Genomic DNA, 20,273 nt, shown 5'->3' on the forward strand with positions numbered 1-20,273 from the left:
ACATTATTCATGCTTTAAAAGGCAGGCACACAGAAATAAGCATAAACCTGTTAATTGGTACACAATATATAAAAATACAATTTGTGACATCAATAAAAAAGGATGAAGCTGTAAAGGATTAAGAGCTTTACATGACTAAAATTGGTATTAATTTAAAATAGACTATTATAACTTTAGGATGGTATATGTAATCTCTCTAATAACCACAAGTGAAATAATTATAGAATACAGACAAAAATGACAGAGGAATCAACTTATCACTTCAAAAAAAAAAAAAAGAAAAATCAACTAAATCCCAAGGAAGACAATAATGGAGAAAATGCAGGACAGTGATGCTGTAAGACACCCAGAAAACAAACAAAATGGCAGGAGTATGTCATTATCAGTAATTACTTTAAATGTAAATAGATGAAATTCCTCAATGAGAAGACAGAAACAGGCAGAATGGATTTTTTTTTTTTTTTTTTTACTTTATTTTTGGCTGTGCTAGGACTCCATTGCTGCGTGAGGGCTTTCTCTAATGGTGGTGCACAGGGACTGTATTCTTCATTGCAGTGCCCCGGCTTCTTGTTTCGGGGGCTTCTTGGCGGAGCACAGGCCCTAGGTGTGCAGGCTTCAGTAGCTGTGGTGTGTGGGTTTGGTAGTTGTATGGCAGGTGGGATCTTCCTGGACCAGGGATCAAACCCATGTCCCCTGCACTGGCAGGTAGATTCTTAACCACTGGATTACCAGGGGGAAGTCCCAGAATGGATTTTAAAACAACGTTCAACTATATGCTCTCTGTAAGAGAATCACTTTAGAGCTAAGAAGACGTGTACATTCGAAGTAAAAGGATGAAGGAAAATTTCATGCAAACAGTAGCCAAGGCAAGGATGGTTATACTGGTACCAGGCAAATTAAACTCTCAGGTCAAAAACTTACCAGACACAGGGACATTATATACTGATAAAAGAATCAATTCACTAAGAAGGTATAACTGTTATAGCCACACATCCACCAAACATCAAAGCTCCAAAATGTACAAGGCAAACATTTATAGAATTGAGGAGGAAATACACAGCTGTAAAATAATAGGAGATTTCAACACCCCACTATTGATAATGGATTAAAAGCAACCAAGACAGTATTAATAAGAAAAGACAAACATCACCGTAGTCCAACTGGACTTATACACGTACTGATGGCCCCATCAAATAGCAGAATACACATTTTTCTCAAGTGTGTGTGGGACATCCCCCTGGATAGACTGAATGTCAGCCCACAAAACAAGTCAATAAATTTTAAGACTGAAATCAAAGTATCTTTTCCAATCACAGTGCAATTAAACTAGAAATCAATAGTGGAAGGAAAACTGAGAAATCCACAGGTATGTGGAAACTCAACAACATACTCTTAACCAATGGCTCAAAGAAGAAATCACAAGAGAAATCAGAACTTTATCTCAAGACTAATGAAAATAAAAACACATACCAAAATGTATGGGATGCTGGAAAAATGGTGTTAATGGGAAAATATATAGCTATAAATACTTGAGTTTGTAAAGCTCTGAGATCAGTAACCTTTGAACCCTAAGAAACAAGCTAAATAAAACTAAACCCATAGCTAACAGAAGGAAATAATAAAAGACTAGCATAGAAGTAAACAATATATTTCATGTAAAGGTGAGCACAATAAAGGACAGAAATGGTGTGGACCTAACAGAAGCTGAAGATACTAAGAACAGGAGGCAAGAATACACAGAACTGTACAAAAAAGACCTTCATGACCCAGAAAACCATGATGGTGTGATCACTCACCTAGAGTCAGACATCCTGGAGTCCGAAGTCAAGTGGGCCTTAGGAAGCATCACTATGAACAAAGCTAGTGGAGGTGATGGAATTCCAGTTGAGCTCTTTCAAATCCTGAAAGATGATGCTGTGAAAGTGCTGGACTCAATATGCCAGCAAATTTGGAAAACTCAGCAGTGGCCACAGGACTGGAAAAGGTCAGTTTTCATTCCAATCCCAAAGAAAGGCAATGTCAAAAAATGCTCCAACTGTCGCACAATTGCACTCATCTCAGTTCAGTTCAGTCACTCAGTCGTGTCTGACTCTTTGCAACCCCATGAATCGCAGCACACCAGGCCTCCCTGTCCATCACCAACTCCTGGAGTTCACTCAAACGCATGTGCATCGAGTCAGTGATGCCATCCAGCCATCTCATCCTCTGTCGTCCCCTTCTCTTCCTGCCCCCAATCCCTCCCAGCATCAGAGTCTTTTCCAATGAGTCACCTCTTTGCATGAGGTGGCCAAAGTATTGGAGTTTCAGCCTCAGCATCAGTCCTTCCAATGAACACCCAGGACTGGTCTCCTTTAGGATGGACTGGTTGGATCTCCTTGCAGTCCAAAGGACTCTCAAGAGTCTTCTCCAACACCACAGTTCAAAAGCATCAATTCTTCGGCACTCAGCTTTCTTAATAATCCAACTCTCACATCCATACATGACCACTGGGAAAACCATAGCCTTGACTAGATGGACCTTTGTTGGCAAAGTAATATCTCTGCTTTTTAACATGCTGTCTAGGTTGGTCATAACTTTCCTTCCAAGGAGTAAGCGTCTTTTAATTTCATGGCTGCAATCACCATCTGCAGTGATTTTGGAGCCCCCAAAAATAAAGTCTGACATTGTTTCCACTGTTTCCCCATCTATTTGCCATGAAGTGATGGGACCAGATGCCATGATCTTAGTTTTCTGAATGTTGAGCTTTAGGCCAACTTCTTCACTCTCCTCTTTCACCCTCATCAAGAGGCTCTTTAGTTCCTTTTCCCTTTCTGCCATAAGGGTGGTGTCATCTGCATATCTGAGGTTATTGACATCTCACATACTAGTAAAGTAATGCTCAAAGTTCTCCAAGCCAGGCTTCAACAGTACTTGAACCATGAACTTCCAGATGTTCAAGCTGGATTTAGAAAAGCCAGAGGAACCAGAGATCAAATTGTCAACATCGATTGGAGCACTGAAAAAGCAAGCAAGTTCCAGAAAAACATCTATTTCTGTTTTATTGACTATGCCAAAGCCTTTGACTGTGTGGATCACAATAAACTGTGGAAAATTCTGAAAGAGATGGGAATACTAGACCACCTGACCTGCCTCTTGAGAAATCTATATGCAGGTCAAGAACAACAGTTTGAACTGGACATGGAACAACAAACTGGTTCCAAATTGGGAAAGGAGTACGTCAAGGCTGTATATTGTCATCCTGCTTATTTAATTATATGCAGAGTACACCATGAGAAACGCTGGGCTGGAGGAAGCACAAGCTGGAATCAAGATTTCCAGGAGAAATATCAATAACCTCAGATATGCAGATGACACCACCCTTATGGCAGAAAGAGAAGAAGAACTAAAGAGCCTCTTAATGAAAGTGAAAGAGGAGAGTGAAAAAGTTGGCTTAAAACTCAACATGCAGAAAACTAAGATCATGGCATCTGGTCCCATCACTTCATGGCAAATAGATGGGGAAACAATGGAAACAGTGACAGACTTTGTTTTCTTGGGCTTCAAAATCACTGCAGATGGTGACTGCAGCCATGACATTAAAAGATGCTTACTCCTTGGAAGAAAAGCTATGGCCAACCTAGATAGCATATTGAAAAGCAGAGACACTATTTTGCCAAAAAAGGTCTGTCTACTCAAAGCTATGGTTTTTCCCGTAGTCATGTATGGATGTGAGAGCTGGATTATAAAGAAAGCTGAGCGCCGAAGAACTGATGATGCTTTTGAACTGTGGTGCTAGAGAAGACTCTTGAGAGTCCCCTGGATTGCAAGGAGATCAAACCAGTCCATCCTAAAAGTAATCAGTCCTGAATGTTCAGTGGAAGGACTGATGTTGAAGCTGAAACTCCAATTCTTTGACCACCTGATGCAAAGAACTGACTCATTGGAAAAGACCCTGATGCTGTGAAAGACTGAAGGCAGGGGCAGAAGGGGATGATAGAGGGTGAGATGGCTGGATGGCATCACCGACTCGATGGACATGAGTTTGAGCAAGCTCCAGGAGTTGATGATGGACAGGGAAGCCTGACTTGCTGCAGTCCATGGAGTCAGAAAGAGTCAGACATGACTGAGCAACTGAACTGAAACAAAATAAAGTCTCACTTCCAGATTTCAAAACTGGTACTGGCATAAAATCACAGACATATACCAATGGAACAGACTAGGGAGTCCAGGAATAAACCCTTCACAGATGATCAAATGATTTTCGATAAGACAACCATTCAATGGGGAAAAGAGTGTTTCCAACAAATGGTTCCAGGAAAACAGGATATCGATATGCAGAGTCATAAAACTGGACACTTACCTAACACCATATACAAAAGTTCACTTGAACTGAATCAAAAATGTAAAACATAAGAGCTAAAACTATGAAACTCTTAGAAGACAACATAAGGGGAAAGCTCCATGAAATTAGATTTGGCAATAATTTCTTGGATATGATATCCAAAGCACAAGATGAGCCACCTGGGAGGCCCAGGAAAAAATTGGACTTCATCAAAGTTAAATACTTTTGTACATCAAAGGACAGTTATCAACAGAATGAAAAGGCAACCCACAGAATGGGAGGAAATATTTGCAAATCATGTATATTAATATATAAAAGAACGCAATTAGAAACTGTGCAAAGCACTTTAACAGACATTTCTCCATAAGATACACAAATGGTCAATAAATACATGGGAAAGATGGTCAACATCACTAAAAATCATTAGGGAAATGCAAGTCAAACCCACAATGAGATAACTGTTCACACCCATTAGGATGATTGTAAAAACAACACAATTCTGCAGAGGCACAAAGGTGGCTTTCAAGGTGTGGACAAACAGGTTTCTTTCCCCAGGCAGTGGGTACATGGGTGTTTATAATTATTCCTGAAACTGTAATATGTTTTATGTAATTCTTTATATGATGTTTTGCAATATTTTAAAAGGCCAAATGAACTCCCCGCCACGACCAAAAAAAAAAAAGTGATGGATCTCCATTTTACGCCCCAGACGGTTTATGCTCTGGTGTAAGACTGGAATATCGAAAGACACCACAGTGATTCCTTTGCAGTCTCCTCATTAAAGATTTCCCTCTCAAAATACATCTAACCTGCTTTCCCTCTCAGAAATAAAATGATTCCACTTTCTTCTCCCAGATGTCTTAAGACAGTGAACCAGAACAGGCTTACCTTATCATTTTGCCTGGTAAGTCACTTCTCAAAACAAGACCATTCCCTGGATATAAGTTAAATTTTCTTATGACCTTATCAGAAAATATCCATATATGATGTTTAATGTATTTAAAACCCTGTTTTGATGGAAATATAATGGCTGTTCACATCAAATGAACACTAATCAATAAAATATGAGTTCATGCAGAGCCACCAATTCCAACAGAACTTTGGAATCCCTGAAAATCAAGCACAGACACGCAGATAAGTATAGTATTTAATCGAAATATATTTGTCTAATGTCTACAAAGTGTGAACAATTGGTCTTAAGAAAGCAGACGAAAGGCACAGAATTAGTATTACTACAGAGAAGCATTCATGCTACTGGATTGTATAAATATTCTCAGAGTGGCACAGTAAAAAATAAATTAAGCATTGAGCAAAGATCAAATACTTCATTTTCTCCTTGCTTTATATTCTGGTCATGTCTCGACCTCATTTGTAAAGGCTGAAGACTGAAACTGAACTGAAACCATGGAACACTTAGGCAGGCTGTATGGATGTTTTAATCACAGTGGTTTCCTTGCAGAGTTTGGGTCAAACAAGAGAGGGAGATGCGCTTAAAAAAAAAAAAAAATTCACTGGGTATTCTTTTCTCTTTCCCCAAATGAAATACAAGGCTGTGGTACAGCATGTCTGTATGTGCATGCGTATATCTCACTTCTAAAGCCCTTTTTCCAAAGATAAAAGTAGTGAAGTCTCCATAGGACTTGTTTTCTACCATGAAAGCAGCAGCTTCTGAAAACTGTATGACTAGCGCTTTGAGCATAAGAAATCATCAGAGAGCTTCTGGGGCAAGGATGTGGGAGGACCATCCCAAGGCAGGCCTGGCTGTGGGCTCCCCCCGAGGGGCGCTCCATCCGGGAAGGCGCCAGCCTGCACCTTGAACAGCTTCCTGCCTACTCCCCATCCCACAGGAGATGCAGATGATCTGTCTTGAGCATGGACAAACAAACAACGAAGTTGGGGGCAGAGTGGGAATCACAGCCATAATGGGAAGTGCCGGCCACCTTCCACCAGACGGACGGCAGTCCGGCCACGTCCGTTCACCTTCGTCTGGACAGGACTCGTCAACTGGAGAATACTTTGTGAGTGCAAAACATTTTTTGGCAAAAGTGAAAACTAGAAAACTTGAAACCTTATTGATAAAAAGGAGCTCATAATCACCCACGTCGCTGTTGGTAAGTGCAGTATTTCCATGTGTAGTGATACCCAGCAGACGGAGCGCGTGCGTGTGAACAGACAGTGTGCGGGGAGCTCTGCACACAGACACGTGCACACACAAGCCCAAAGGCTCTTGAATAAGTTCGATCCCAGCAGAGTCTGGGGGCGCGTTGTTCACAACAGAATCTCTCTTGGGTGCCGTGTCTTGAGTGCTCTCAGGCGGCCTCAGGGAAGACCAGCAGAACCTTGATACCGTACCACTTTAATTCCTACAAAATCAGGGCTATTTCTGAAAGCTCTGCGTCTCCACCCATCAGTGTGCCTTCCACAGTGGGTTGAAGTACACCCAGCCGTCACCCTGCAAGAGACAGGAGGACTCATCAATACGTGAAGACCTGTCGGCGAGGCGAGGGCAGAAGCGAAGGGGTCCTCCCTGCCCAGCCCCAGCACCCTGCGGGGCAGCGCTGGCTCCCGCCAGCCTGTGCCCCTGCCTCGCTCCTCAAGGCGCATAGCCCGGCCGCGCTGCTGGTCTCACAACCCCTCCTCGAGCCCACAGGGCCTGCGCATCTGCCGCTTCAGGAGGAAACCCCATGAAATGACCAAAACAACAAAGAGGAGGCGGACGGCCTGTGTGGTTTCCGTCAAGAAAGATTAATTGGCCCCAAAAGGAAAAGCACCTTGAAACGGCAGGACAGGAGGCAAAAAGGAAGGTATTTGGATGAACGGACAGGGAACAGAGAAAACAAGGGCCTGAGTAGGAGGAACCTGCCCAAAGCAATGACTTTACAGCCAGCTAAAGGCACACAGCAGGCGGCAGCCCCATACACGCCAGCAGCCCCAGGAGACGACACCAGTCACACGCGGTACCGGTGAGGAAAAGCCGAGACCCGGTGGTGTGGGCCCGGCGCCAGCCTAGAGGAGCGCGCTGCATGGTAACCAGGCTGGGCTGGTCTGTACCCTCTAGGTGTCCTCAAGCCTGTTAGAGACGGACGGGCTTTTATACACCCTCTAGCGGGAGAAAGAATGGGGCTGGCTGTCATTTTACTTCTTCACATGCAGCGGCCACAGGAGCCAAGCCGAGGAGTTGTCTCTGGGAGACTAGATCTAGCTCGCGGTCGGATCCCGCGGGATCCCGTGATGGCTACTTTGACGTGTCGATGTGACCGGCCCCGAGTTGTTTGTTTCTGAGCCTGAGAGTAAGGGTGTTTCTGGAGGAGGGTGGCATGTGGGTTGGTGGGTGGGGTGCGGTAGACACCCTGCCCCCGTGCGGGGGAGGGGATAGCCCCATCTCCCCCTGCCGGAGTAGAACCGGAGCGGGAGGAGGTGAGGATCGGCCTTCTCTGTCTTGCCTCACTCATCTGGACTTCTGCTTTTGAGCTGAGGTTCACACCATCAGCTCCCCGGGTCTCAGGCTTAGGATTGAATAAACCACTGGCTCTCCTGCAGTTCCAGCTTGCAACCCACAGATCTCATGGCTTTGCAGCCCCATCTCATCATAGATCTACATGAGCTCCTATCCCCTGTTGGTTCTGTGCTGTTTCTCTGGGGAACCCTGACTAATAGAGAGTCGCCTGCCCTGGGCAAGCCCTCCAGACAGGGACCCGCTCCCAGTGTCCCCCAGCAGGCTTCCTGTCTAAAGCAGCGGCAACCATGACGCCAACCCTCAGCCCACAGCCCTGGCTCCAGCCTCTGGGAGCTGGGCCCAGCCCACCTCATGGTCACCCTCTCTCCCTGCAGCCTTCCAGCTACTTGGGGCCATCCTTCCACGGAGTGCAAGTCAGACGCCGCCAGCGCCCAGACTCGGAAAGTCCAGACAGACTGCCACTGGCTCTCAGTGTCTAAACTTAGATTCCTCGACACCAGCTGAGTATCTGATCTCTAATAGAAATTCTGATTTCTGGCTTCTCGTAAGAACTGGGGAATCGGCCTGTGATGGCCTGGAGGTGAGCAGCATCCACCCCTTCGGGTACAGACTGGGATCTGTCTGGTCCCCACTGGCCTGTTTCTCTCATCGACTGTCTCAGACTCCTGACCGCCTGCCTGAAAAACTGCGGCTCCTGCACTCCTGTTGTTTCCAGTTCTGTTCTCGGAGCTGGGCGCATGGCGCTCCGACCAGCAGAGGGGCCCGCAGGCGGGGGGGTGGTTTCCCCAGGACTCCTGGTGACCTGGGACAACCCTCCCCACCCCCCGCCGGTCTCCCTCCAAGTCCATTCCATCGGCCCCACGAGAGGCAAAGCTCTAAAAAGGTGCTTGTCATAGGAAGGTTCCAACCTCCCCAGGGGAGGAGATGGGCTGGGCAGGCCTTTCCCGTTAACTCGCTATAGAAGACAGAGCAGCAGTCTGCGACCTCTGTGAAGCGCTACGTGCCCGGGGCCGCGGCCCCGTGCGCGCCAACCCACCGGCAGGGGCACTCCTCTAATGGAAACCTGAGAGCGGCCGGCACTCAGGGCCCCCACCGCGGCCGCCAAGCCCAGCCCTCCGCCGCCCTCCCTGCCAGTCCCACGGCGGAGACGGGACAGCCCGCCCACCCCACCGCCGGGTCACCTCCTGGATGAAGTACTTGGGCCGCCAGGGCGCACGGAGGTTCTCCCGCTTCCGCTCCTCCGCCCGCTGCTTCTCCTCCAGCCGCCGCTTCTGCTCGGTGGCCGCCTCCATGTCCCCTAGGCGCAGGCACCGGGTCACCTCCCGCCAGAGGTTCCTGGGGGAACATGGGGGGCACAGTTAGCAGTCAGGCAGGGCCAGCGGCCCGAGGCTGCGGTCCCGGGGCCCCATCTGCACCCTACCCTGAATCCCCTCTCCCCTCCCAGGCGGGCTCTGAGTGCCGGGGGACCAGTCTAGGGGTGACGGGAGGAATCCTGCTGCTCCTACAGACAGAATCCACGCAGACCCTTCCACGCGCGGGTACCTTGTTTATAAACAGTTTACATTAACTCATCACCACAACACCCCAGTAAGACAGACGTGTTGTTAGGACCCCATCCTAAAGCAGAGAAAAGACGACCCACACCCAGGGCAGCCACCTGCCTGAGGTCAGCAAGTTGACGGATGCAAACAGCAGCTACTCCCACAGGGGAAGCCCATACTAGGAGTTTCAGACACCAGGATCCACCACCTGCCCGTGTCTACATGCAAAGTCAGACTCATTCATTCATTCGTTTACTGGAGAAGCCATCAGCTTCCCTCCTCAGGAAACACCTCCCTGCTAGTCCCACTCTGTGCTGGAGCTGAGTTGAGGGGGGGACCTGCATTTAGGTGAAGGGTCACTTCCTCACTTTCTCATATCAGGACCCGCCCAGATTCCGCACAAAGGAAACAGCAGACTTTACAGCGAGCACCCCTCCCTGGCTTGGGGGACACGGATGCCTCTTCAGCAGGCTGAGCACAGGCGCCCTGTTAGCTCCTAGGTCAGGGAGTCGGCAGTGGAGCGGCCAAGCCGTCTGAGACAGCAGCCTCCTGGGGAATCCGAGTCCAGGACGGGAGCTGGGCTCAGGCTGCAGAGGCCAGACTGCCCGCTCCTGCCCCGATCAGTGCCCACCCCACAAAGCACCAGGGACAGTGGCGTCCCGGCTCCCAGCGTACACAGGAGAAAGCTCTGGAGCGGGGCAGGAAGCCAGGTCCAACCGGGCTCCCAGCCCTTGCTCTTTCTACCGCACCCTGAGAGCTTAGAGGGGAAGAAGAGGTGGGCTCAAACAGGAAAAGGCAGGTGGGGAAGCAGACAGGGCGGGCTGGTTGCTGCCTCCAACTGGCTTTTCCATTGCCCCCACCTTCAACGCACATCTCGTGCAGAGGCAATGACCAGGTGCCTGGACATCTACGGTGGGGGTGCTCCCAGGGCAGAACTTCCCCTGACAAGTCCCATCATAGGATAGTGGCCTCAAAACTAGAGGGCAGAGAGCCCCCATGGCTGGAGACAGGGCGGTGAGCAAGGAGCAGCCCCACGTCAAGGGCTCTGCCCATTCGTTCACAGGCTCCACCCAGAGCCCCTTGGAGGGGCAAGGCCAGGGCTCGCTGAGGAAGGCGCTGAACTTCAGGCCGAAACACAGGGCAGAAAAGCCTCCAGGGCTGGGAGGGTAAGAGCAAGTGAGCGTGAAAAGCAAAAAGGAAGCCCACGGAGCCCTCGCGGAGAGCAGGGAGGTCCTGGAAGCCGAGGGTGGTCAGCAGCAGCATGCAGGCCAGGCTCGGGGCATCGTGAGCACGCTGACGGGGGTGGCTGATGAAAAGCAGGTTCTCTTCCCACAATGGGGCAGGGGTTCCCTTCCACGGGGCAGGTGGGGGCCGGGCCCCTATGGGGCCAAGGCAACCGGGCAGTCCTTCACTTGGCCTCCACAGGTGGGGCCTGGCTGGCGGGCATGTAAGCGGGCTCAGGTGCTCCGAACGGCAGGTGCCACACCTCTGGGCCATTCCCACCACGAGAAACAAGGTGGGCGGCTGGGTTTGCCGACGGCCCAGCTCCAGGTGCCAGGGAGTCCACGTGTGTGAGACAAGAAGCGTCAACCCCCGCCCCCTCCCATTCCACACTCCATCCCCCATCCGCTCTACTCCAGGCAGGGCCAGAGCTCCCCGCCTGAAGAGGCTTCCTAAGGACCAGCTAAGCCACGGACGTCCTTGGGAGCTCAGCTCCGGGAATCAGAGTTTAGTGCTCAACAGCCACGCCAGAAACAAGGAGGGCTGTGATAGGAACCGCAGGGCTCCTGACTGGGGGGCGGCGTCATCGGAGGCCATGTGGACAGGGGACGCGTCCCATCACAGCTCACTGGGCTGGGTTCACGCCCTCCCTTCCGACACAGAGGCCACACTCTGATCAACGAGCACCAGGGGATGACTCCCAGCTCAAAGCCAGATTTCCAGGACACCGCAGCTCTCTTTCTAGTAAGCTCGGTGACAACGTATGATTTACACACACTGGGACCCCTGGCTCATTTCCACATAATAAGCACTTTTCCAATTTGGCGGCAAACTTTTCTGGTCATGGCAAACCCTTTCAGAGGATCATCTGTGATTTCATTTTAATCCCACGTCATCTTTCTATAGAGCAGCACGCTTTTCGGTAAGAGCAGGGGCCAGCAAACGTTCTCCTCTGAGGGCCAGCGAGCCAGCGTTTCGGGCTTTGCAGGCCGTGTGGTCTCGGTCACCACTGTCTCTCTAGTACTGTCGCAAGACGGTGGCCGCAAACAGATGAACACGGCGGTGTTCCCACAGAATTGCACAAAAGTTGTTTACAAGGTGCGATCTGGCCTGCGGGGCAAACTTGGCTGAACTCCTGGATTTAAAAATTTTAATGGCATATTTCCAGAAGATTCTGCTTCTATACTTGCATAAGCATCACGTTAAGTGACTGCAGAATATTCACATGACAGAGTGGATTCTCTTTTACTCACTTAACCATTCTCCAAATCACTGCACTGTTAGATGGTTTGTTGTTTAATTTTTAAAAAATACCCAAATTTCAGTTTTAAACCCTTTTTGAATTGAAGGAGTCTCCCTTAGATGACATTCCCAGAAGCAGACTACAGGATAAAGGAGAAGTCATGAATTTAAAGCTACTGGTCCCTGCAGCGAACCTGGCACCTTCCTGCACAAGACACAGTGTCAATTTTATCACAGTTTCGCCAGCACAGAAGTTTTTAAAATTATGTTGCTAATCTGGTAAGAAAAAAAAAAAAGTATCTCATTGCTTAATTGCATGGTTTTTTGATTACTAGCATCTCTCCGTACTTAACTTAGTGATTAAGTAACAGACCAGCAGAGCTGACAAATTCTCCTAAGACAGGCAGTAACGTCCAGGCGGGTTGTCTTCACATTCTGCCCCAGGACTGCAGAACAGTAAACTGAAAGTGACAACCGGTCTACTCCTAAGTGACAGCCAGAGGATAACTCAAGTTTCTAAAGGAATCAGAACATGATTCTGGCCCCGTCCCCTGAGACGTCCTCTCTGCCCCTTGGGTCATGTGCTGAGGACACCTAAGCTTGGGCCCCACCTGGACTCCATGGGGCCCTGCTTCTCCAGGGGGCGGATTTTCTTGGGGTACACGGGCAGTGTGGTCGTGTCGATGACCTTGGTCTCCCCGTTGTTGTAGGTGAACTCCAGGGTCCCGTTCCACTCCCCGTGGGCTTTGCACACGATGGTGTTGGTGGGGTTGTGCTTCACTTCTGCTGTGACCCTGAATGAACGAAGAGTGCAGTGCACACACTTAGTGAGATTATCAGAACACAGACTGACTTCAAAAGGTGTGCTCACATTGAGAGACTTTTTTTTAATGGGGCTGCTCTTTTGCTCAAAGACTAGCTCTTAAAGTGTGATCTAACATCCTTGAGCAGATAAGGAAAGCATCAGTGGGCAAACAGGTAGATCTGAATAAAGTCTAAGGATGCAGCAATGTTAACTGCTTAGGTTTTTTTTTTTTAATTGAAGTATACTTAATTTACAATGTGTATTAGTTTCAAGAAAACAGTGATTCATATAGTTTCACACACATATATGAACATGATATTTTTTCAGATTCTTTTCACTTACAGGTTTATAATAAGGTACTGAGTAGAGCTCCCTGTGCTATACAGGAGGTCCTTATAGTTTACCTGTTTTATATAAAGTATGTATCTGTTAATCCCAAAGTCCTAATTTAGCCCCTCCTCGGTTTTCCCAGTTTGTTTTCAATTAATATTGTTTTACTGATTTTTGAAAATAAATTAGGCAGCTTAAAATTATACGTGCTTTATTGCTCTTTATTGTGAGTTGTTTAGTTGAATCTCATCGATTTCTTAGTTTTGATAAACACACAAAGGTTTTACAAGATGTTGTTATTGGGGTGGAAATCACCCCTCTTCCTCAAATAGCATCTAACGGTGTACATTTGGGGACCTCTCTGGCGTCCAGTGGTTAAAATTCCACACTCCCACTGCAGGGTGGTGGGTTTGACCCTGGTGGAACTGGGGTCGCCGGTTGGAACTAGATCCTGCATGCTGTGGGGCACAGCCAAAAAATTTTTTTAGTAGTAACAGTGAACATTTCAACCACCAAAAAAACATAAGAGCCTCAGGAGAACTTTTCAATCACTAAATGAGGGCGACTCCCTGTGGTCTGGTTTATGAGGGTCCAGGTGGAGGTGTGTGCCCTCTCGCCTCACCCACCCAGCCGGGGGACTCGGGCTCAGCTCTCAGCCAAGGCAGAGCCCACTCCCTCTCCCTAGGAGCCTGCTGCGGGCAGAATAACACAGCAGGAATGGGAGGTGGAGGACCCTCTTTTCCTCTTTTCATCCACACTCCGGATGAATGTGGAGTTTCTGAACACGGGCCTGGAAGCGTTCCCCCTGAACCTGGACACAGCTGCGGGCCCAGAGCGCACCCAGAATCCTCTGGCGGATCCTGCGGGAAGGGTGTCTGTGCTGTGCTGGTAACGCTTTAACAATGGGCTCGCCACGAGGGAAACACTCAGTTTGCAGCCCTTCTGTGAATTTCTTCCCTGCCCCAACCTTGGTGGATTCTCAAGCCATCAGGCAGGATGAGGGCCCGCAGAGCAGGGGAGAAACACACACAATTGGCTCTTAGGAGCCAGTGAGTCCAGCTCCAAAATGGCCAGGACGGCATCCACTTCCTGGGGGACAGTCCAACACCCCTAGGTGAACACCACCCAGGACAACTTTCCAAGAGAAAGGTATAAGAAAGTCCTCCTTTGCTTATCCAGTGATCTGCTCCAAAGGGGGAGAACCTTATAACCAGAACCATGAAAACGAGGTGAAGCTCTGCTCCAAGCCCTCTCCTTCCTCTTCTTAAGGCATGCTTCCTAGCTTCCCAAAGGAGAGAAACAATGCTGCTCTCAAAGACACAGGATTCAGGATGTTGCGTGAAGCTCATGGACCAACTGTATCAGAACAGGTCAGGCGGAGGCCTGGGGAGCGAGAGGTGACCCCAGAAGCCCTCTGATCTCTGCTCTGTGTTCCGCCAGCACCTCACCAGACTGGGAAGGGTTCAGAACTCTGCCCCAGGAGACCTGTCATCTGAAAAAGATCCCTTAACTGAATTTTGATTATCGATGCACCTCCCGGCTGGAACCCAGGCTTCTGATGGAGAGAAGAGGCCTGGGGCCTCGTGATCAGACGGACACGGGCCCGGCCCCGGCGGCCACCTACCTGTGGACCTTGCCCCCGTAGAAAGGCTTCGTGTGGAAGATGACGGTGGCCGAGTAGCCAGTCTTGGCGCAGGTGATGCTGACTTTGCCTCCGAGCTCCACCCACGGGAGGGTGAGGATGGACCGGGCGTAGGCGCTGGGCAGGGTGAACACGTACTCCTCCCCGTGCTCCAGGAGCCGCAGCACGCCTGCGGGAAGACGGCGAGTCAGGCTCGCCCGCCACGGAAGGGCGGCTGGCGAAACCCAGCGTGACCCTGCGGGGCTTCGTGCCCCTCGTTGCTCATCGGCAAGACTCCAGCCTCCCCAACCTCCCTGGAGGTCCAAAGGGCAAACCTGCACAGCTGTTAACCAAGAAAGGAGCAGCGCTGCTGCTGACTGCAGCCGGGACCTGGGAACCTGTGCGCCCACCGATGGAGGAACGGACTGCGGAGATGCGGCCCAGGCACCCAGGGGAATATCAGCCAGAAAAAGAGTGAAACTGAGCCATTCATAGAGATGTGGACAGACCTAGTCTGTCGTACACAGTGAAGTCAGTCAGAAAGAGAAAAACAAATACCACATATTAACACGTATACACGGAATCTGGAAACACAGCGCAGACGGACCTAGCTCCGGGGCAAGAACAGAGACACAGACGTACAGAGTAGATGTGTGGAGCCTGCACACAGCCTTGTCTTGTCAGCAGCCCCACCCCTGAACTACTGAACTCCTCACCCCATCCTGCCGGGTTGGGACGCACAGTTTGGAGGCCAGGAGCCCACCATGTCCTCCTTTGCTGGGAAAAGCAATAAAGCTGTTCTCTTCTACTTCACCCAAAACTTGGCCTCTGATTTGATTTGGCACCAGGGCATAGAAGCTGAGCTTGCAGCATCACCGGGGACCAGAAGGTGCAAAGATGAGAAACCAAGCCTGCTCCCGCCACGGACATCATGCCTCCCACCTCTGCAAAGGTCAGCTGCCTACCTGCCAGCCCTGTGTGTGCCCTGCCTCTACTGCATGCCAGGCACCAGGAACACACATGAACAAGACAGACTCACTCTCTTCCCTCAAGAAGGTGAAAAGAAAGGTGGGTGAGACTGAGGTGCCAGCAAAGCCACAACTGTGATGAGGAGGGACGGGGAGGAGCTGACCTGGCAGGAGAGACTCCCCTGGGGAAGGGACGCAGGAGCTGGGCTAAGGGCTGAGCTGGGGAGGAGGCCAGGGGAGAGTATCAGGTTGAGGAAGGCATGTGCAAAGGCCCTGTGGCGGGAAGCAGCCAGGTGAGCACGGGGTTGGGGGGAGAAGGGGGCTGAGAAAAGGCCCCTGGGGGAGAAAGGGAGGCAGTGGGCAGAGGTGTGGAGGCTGCTCGGTCTACAGGGGCCAGACTGCACCTTTAAACTTCTAAAAGCCTGTTGACGAGTTCTGCCTTTATCCTGAGGGCGACAGACAAGCTCACAGGTTCTCAGGAAGTTAGAAAGCAGAGCGCACTGCCGCTCTCACCACCCAGGGGAGTCCGCCCTGGAAGCCGAGCACTAGACTTGGAGAGCTCTGATCCTCTTGCAACAGTGCAAATGATATGGGGTTCTCTCTTTTTCTGGGGAAAAGAATGATAGTTTGGACCAAGTTCTCAAAGGCCGCTGTGAGCGCCGCTGCACGCACCATCTCCCGGGGCTGCTAGACGGCGGGTGCGTCAGCGTCCAGCTCCTGCCTGCTGGGCGCCCCCACCGAGGGCCAGCGCCTCCCTGCCCGGCAGAGGCCTGGGAACCAGCTAGACGGGCTTCCTGAGGCTCGCTCTGTGTGAGAGCCTTCCTGGCCTTCCACCCCACCCTGGGGCTCTGCTTTCTGTAGAAATGCCCTCCTGGCTCCACTCCTGTCCATGCTGGCCTGGCAGTGGGCAAGGGCACCAAGAGCCTCAGGAAAGCCAGTGTGTGCTTCAGCTGGATCCATGCGACCAGAAGCATCAGTAATGTCCCCTCCCTGGGCCTCTGGTTCCTCTACCGGGAAGAATAAGGACGCTCAATGTGCCCTGGGGACCCTGCCTGGCTCCAGGGCCTTCACAACTACTCACTGAGCATTCCTCAGTGAGAGTGAAGAAATGAAAACTCAGCTGGCACTTCCCTCTGAGGCTAGATAAGCATCTAAATCAACAGGCCTAGGGGCCACTCAGCCATGAAAAGAATAAAGTCACATTTTCAGCAACATGGATAAAACTAGAGATGAGTACACTATGTGAAGTAGGTCAAGCAGAGACAAATGCCACAATGTACCACTTACATGTGGGTCTAAAACATGACACAGATGAGCTTATCTACGAAACACTCTGCTTATTTACCTTACATGCAGAATACATCGTGCGAAACGCCAGACTGGATGGACCACAAGCTGGAATCAAGATTTCCGGGAGAAGTATCAACAATCTCAGATGACACCACTCTAAAGGCAGAAAGCAAAGAGGAACTAAAGAGCCTCTTGATGAGGGTGAAAGAGGAGAGTGAAAAAGTTGGCTTAAAGCTCAACATTCAGAAAACTAAGATCATGGCATCCGGTCCCATCACTTCATGGCAAATAGATGGGGAAACAGTGTCAGACTTTATTTTTCTGGGCTCCAAAATCACTGCAGATGGTGATTGCAGCCATGAAATTAAAAGACGCTTACTCCTTGGAAGGAAAGTTATGACCAACCTAGATAGCATATTCAAAAGCAGAGACATTACTTTGCCAACAAAGGTTCGTCTAGCCAAGGCGATGGTTTTTCCTGTGGTCAGGTATGGATGTGAGAGTTGGACTGTGAAGAAGGCTGAGCGCCAAAGAATTGATGCTTTTGAAGTGTGGTGTTGGAGAAGACTCTTGAGAGTCCCTTGGACTGCAAGGAGATCCAACCAGTCCATTCTGAAGGAGATCAGCCCTGGGATTTCTTTGGAAGGAATGATACTAAAACTGAAACTCCAGTACTTTGGCCACCTCATGCGAAGAATTGACTCATTGAAAAGACTCTGATGCTGGGAGGGATTGGGGGCAAGAGGAGAAGGGGACGACAGAGGATGAGATGGCTGGATGGCATCACTGATTCGATGGACATGAGTCTGAGTGAACTTCAGGAGTTGGTGATGGACAGGGAGGCCTGGCGTGCTGCAATTCATGGGGTCACAAAGAGTCGGACACGACTGAGCGACTGATCTGATCTGATATGATGATTTTTCCAGTAGTCATGTACAGATGTGAGAGTTGGACCATAAAGAAGTTTGAGTGCTGAAAAATTGATGCTTTTGAATTGTGGTGCTGGAGAAGACTCTCGAGAGCCCCTTAGACTTCAAGGAGATCCAACCAGTCCATCCTAAAGGAAATCAACCCTGAATATTCATTGGAAGGACTGATGCTGAAGTTGAAGATCCAATACTTTGGCCACCTGATGAGAAGAGCTGACTCATTGGAAAAGACCCTGATGCTGGGAAAGATTGAAGGCAAGAGGAGAAGGGGACGACAGAGGATGAGATGGTTGGATGGCATCACTGATTCAATGGATGTGAATTTGAGCAAACTCCAGGAGATGGTGAAGGATAGGGAAGCCTGGCGTGCTGCAGTCCATATGATCCCAAAGAACTGGACAGAACTTAGTGACTGAACAACAGCAACAGCAGCAAGACATAAGAAGACTCACAGATGTGGAGAACAGAATTGTGGTCGCCAAGGGAGAGGAAGCTAAGGGAGGGGTGGATTGGGAGGCTGGGGTTAGTGGATGCAAACTATTATATACAGGATGGATAAACAGCAGGTCCTACTGTAGAGCACAGGCAACTATATCCAGCATCCTGTGATGAACTGTAATGGAAGAGAATACGAAAAAGAACGTGTGTGTGTATATAACTGAGTCACTTTGCTGTACAGCCAACAAATTAAAATAAAAACATCAACCAATCAATCAAGCTAGAGTTTGCCCAGCAGAGAGACACTGTGGGTGTGTCTGTGTCCCTTTCAGCCCTGGGGGAGCTCACCAGGAGAGTCTGAAGATACAGAGAGGTCACAAATGCTGAGTTTCCAAAGCCCACATAAAGATGTCCTGGAGGAGTCACTCAATTTACTCTTGAAAACTCCCTGAATTGCCCATGAGCCACAGTTGATGGAACAAACCAGGCTTGTCCAGAACCCTCACCCTCACCCCAGGTGAAGTCCTGCCAAGTCAGACCTGCCGACACAGGCAGTCAGCAGGCTGTGTAGCCCAGGCAACAGCTGCGTGTGTGTGTGGGGGGGGGGGGGGGGGGGGCGTCACAGTCTCCCCCAGGGAGGGCAGGATGCTCACATGCAGGCACCTGGAGAAGTGAAGATCCCTGAGAAAAGCAGGCTCATGGGTCACTCAGGATCACAGGGGCAGGACTGAGGGGCAGAGGTCGCAGCAACATTGAAATCTCTCCCTCTCGCTCTCTTATGTTACGTGAATCCCTGTAACATAAATGCCCAGGCAACACGGCTCCACTCCACCAGACACACCAAAATTCAGAGCACGCTGAGCTCTGCACCATCTTAAGCACAGCATCTTCCCCAAGCCAAGCCTCAGGCTGCTCTCTCCTCACTGTCCCTCCTCCCACAGCCGAGATGCCCCAGGTGACCCCTGGGGCCTGTCCTGAGATGCAGGCGAGGGTGGACCTGACCCTTGTCTCTTCTCACGGCTCCTGCTCAGGACCCTGTGGAAGTATGGGCACGCCTGAGTAGCTTTCATTTTCAAGGCTACTTGCGTCCTTCCTAGAATTAAGCTGCTAAAGATAGAGAGGCAGGTGGCAAGTTTCAGCTCATGCTGAACAGATCTGACACCAACATCAAGAGGGACCGAAGTGGAAGCTGGGGAGAATGAGGCCCCCACTGACTCCCCCATGCCCCAGTTCTGCTCAGAAGCCTCGAGGCCTCAGGGCCCGCGGCAGTGAGGGGGGCCCGAGGCCAGGGGGAGGAAGCTGCAGGTGCCTCTGTCTCCTGCCTTCAAGGGCCCAGAGAAGGCGGCTCTCTGTCCCCCATCCCTGCCCTCCTCACTGACGGACTACATGGAAGTCCAATCCTCCCAGAGGACTCAGGTGTCCCCGAGAGCACCACCCCACCCCTGCCGTCCACACTGGCCCCTCTGTGGTCAGCCCTCCCAGCCCACTAGCACGTCCCACGGTGGCCTCTGCAGAGCAGGAGCGTGCGGCAGCCGTGAGCGCCACGTGCTGGGTCTTCCTGGTCTCCTTCACGAGTGTAAACTTGGTGAGCTAGGGCTCAGACCAGTGATAGTTTCTTTAGGACGCATTTACCTGGAGCATATGCCTGGAGATGCTTAGATAGCATCACCAATTCAACGGACATGAACTTGGGCAAACTTGGGGAGATAGGGAAGGACAGGGAAGCCTGGCGTGCTTCCCTGGGGCGCAGTCCATGGGGTCACAAGGAGTCAGAAGCAACTAAACAACAACACATGTCATCATGAGACCTTCCCAGGTGGCTCAGGGGGTAAAGAATCTGCCTGCAATGCAGGAGACACGGGTTCAATCCCTGGGTCGGAAAGATCCTCTAGAGTAGGAAATGGCAACCTGCCACAGTATTCTTGCCTGGAGAATCCCACGGACGATGAGCCTGCGGTCGGAGGCCATGGGGTCGCAAAGAATCGAGCGTGACCGAGCACAGGTGAGACCTGAGGTCAGCAATCCCCAACATTTTTGACCGCACCAGGGACCGGTTTCATGGAAGAAACTCTTCCACGGATGGGGGCCGGGGGTGGTGGTCTGGGGATGC

General features: G+C 50.4%; 1 protein-coding gene across 9 annotated transcripts in view; it reads right to left on the minus strand.

Annotated features, from left to right (window-relative positions):
* Positions 1-5,456: 5,456 nt before the first annotated feature.
* OSBPL10 (oxysterol binding protein like 10) overlaps positions 5,457-20,273 on the minus strand; it is a 334,487-nt gene continuing 319,670 nt past the window's right edge. For all 9 annotated transcript variants that reach the window (XM_025272583.3, XM_044934022.2, XM_044934026.2 and 6 more), the window contains 4 exons: positions 14,542-14,728; positions 12,394-12,576; positions 8,960-9,113; positions 5,457-6,773 (listed from right to left, as the gene is read on the minus strand). In XM_025272583.3, coding sequence (XP_025128368.2) covers positions 6,729-6,773; positions 8,960-9,113; positions 12,394-12,576; positions 14,542-14,728 — 569 coding nt within the window. In that variant the 3' untranslated portion in view covers positions 5,457-6,728. The remainder of the gene's footprint in view (positions 6,774-8,959; positions 9,114-12,393; positions 12,577-14,541; positions 14,729-20,273) is intronic.

The sequence above is a fragment of the Bubalus bubalis genome, chromosome 21 (assembly GCF_019923935.1).
Source record: "Bubalus bubalis isolate 160015118507 breed Murrah chromosome 21, NDDB_SH_1, whole genome shotgun sequence".
Classification (NCBI taxonomy): Eukaryota; Metazoa; Chordata; class Mammalia; order Artiodactyla; family Bovidae; genus Bubalus; species Bubalus bubalis.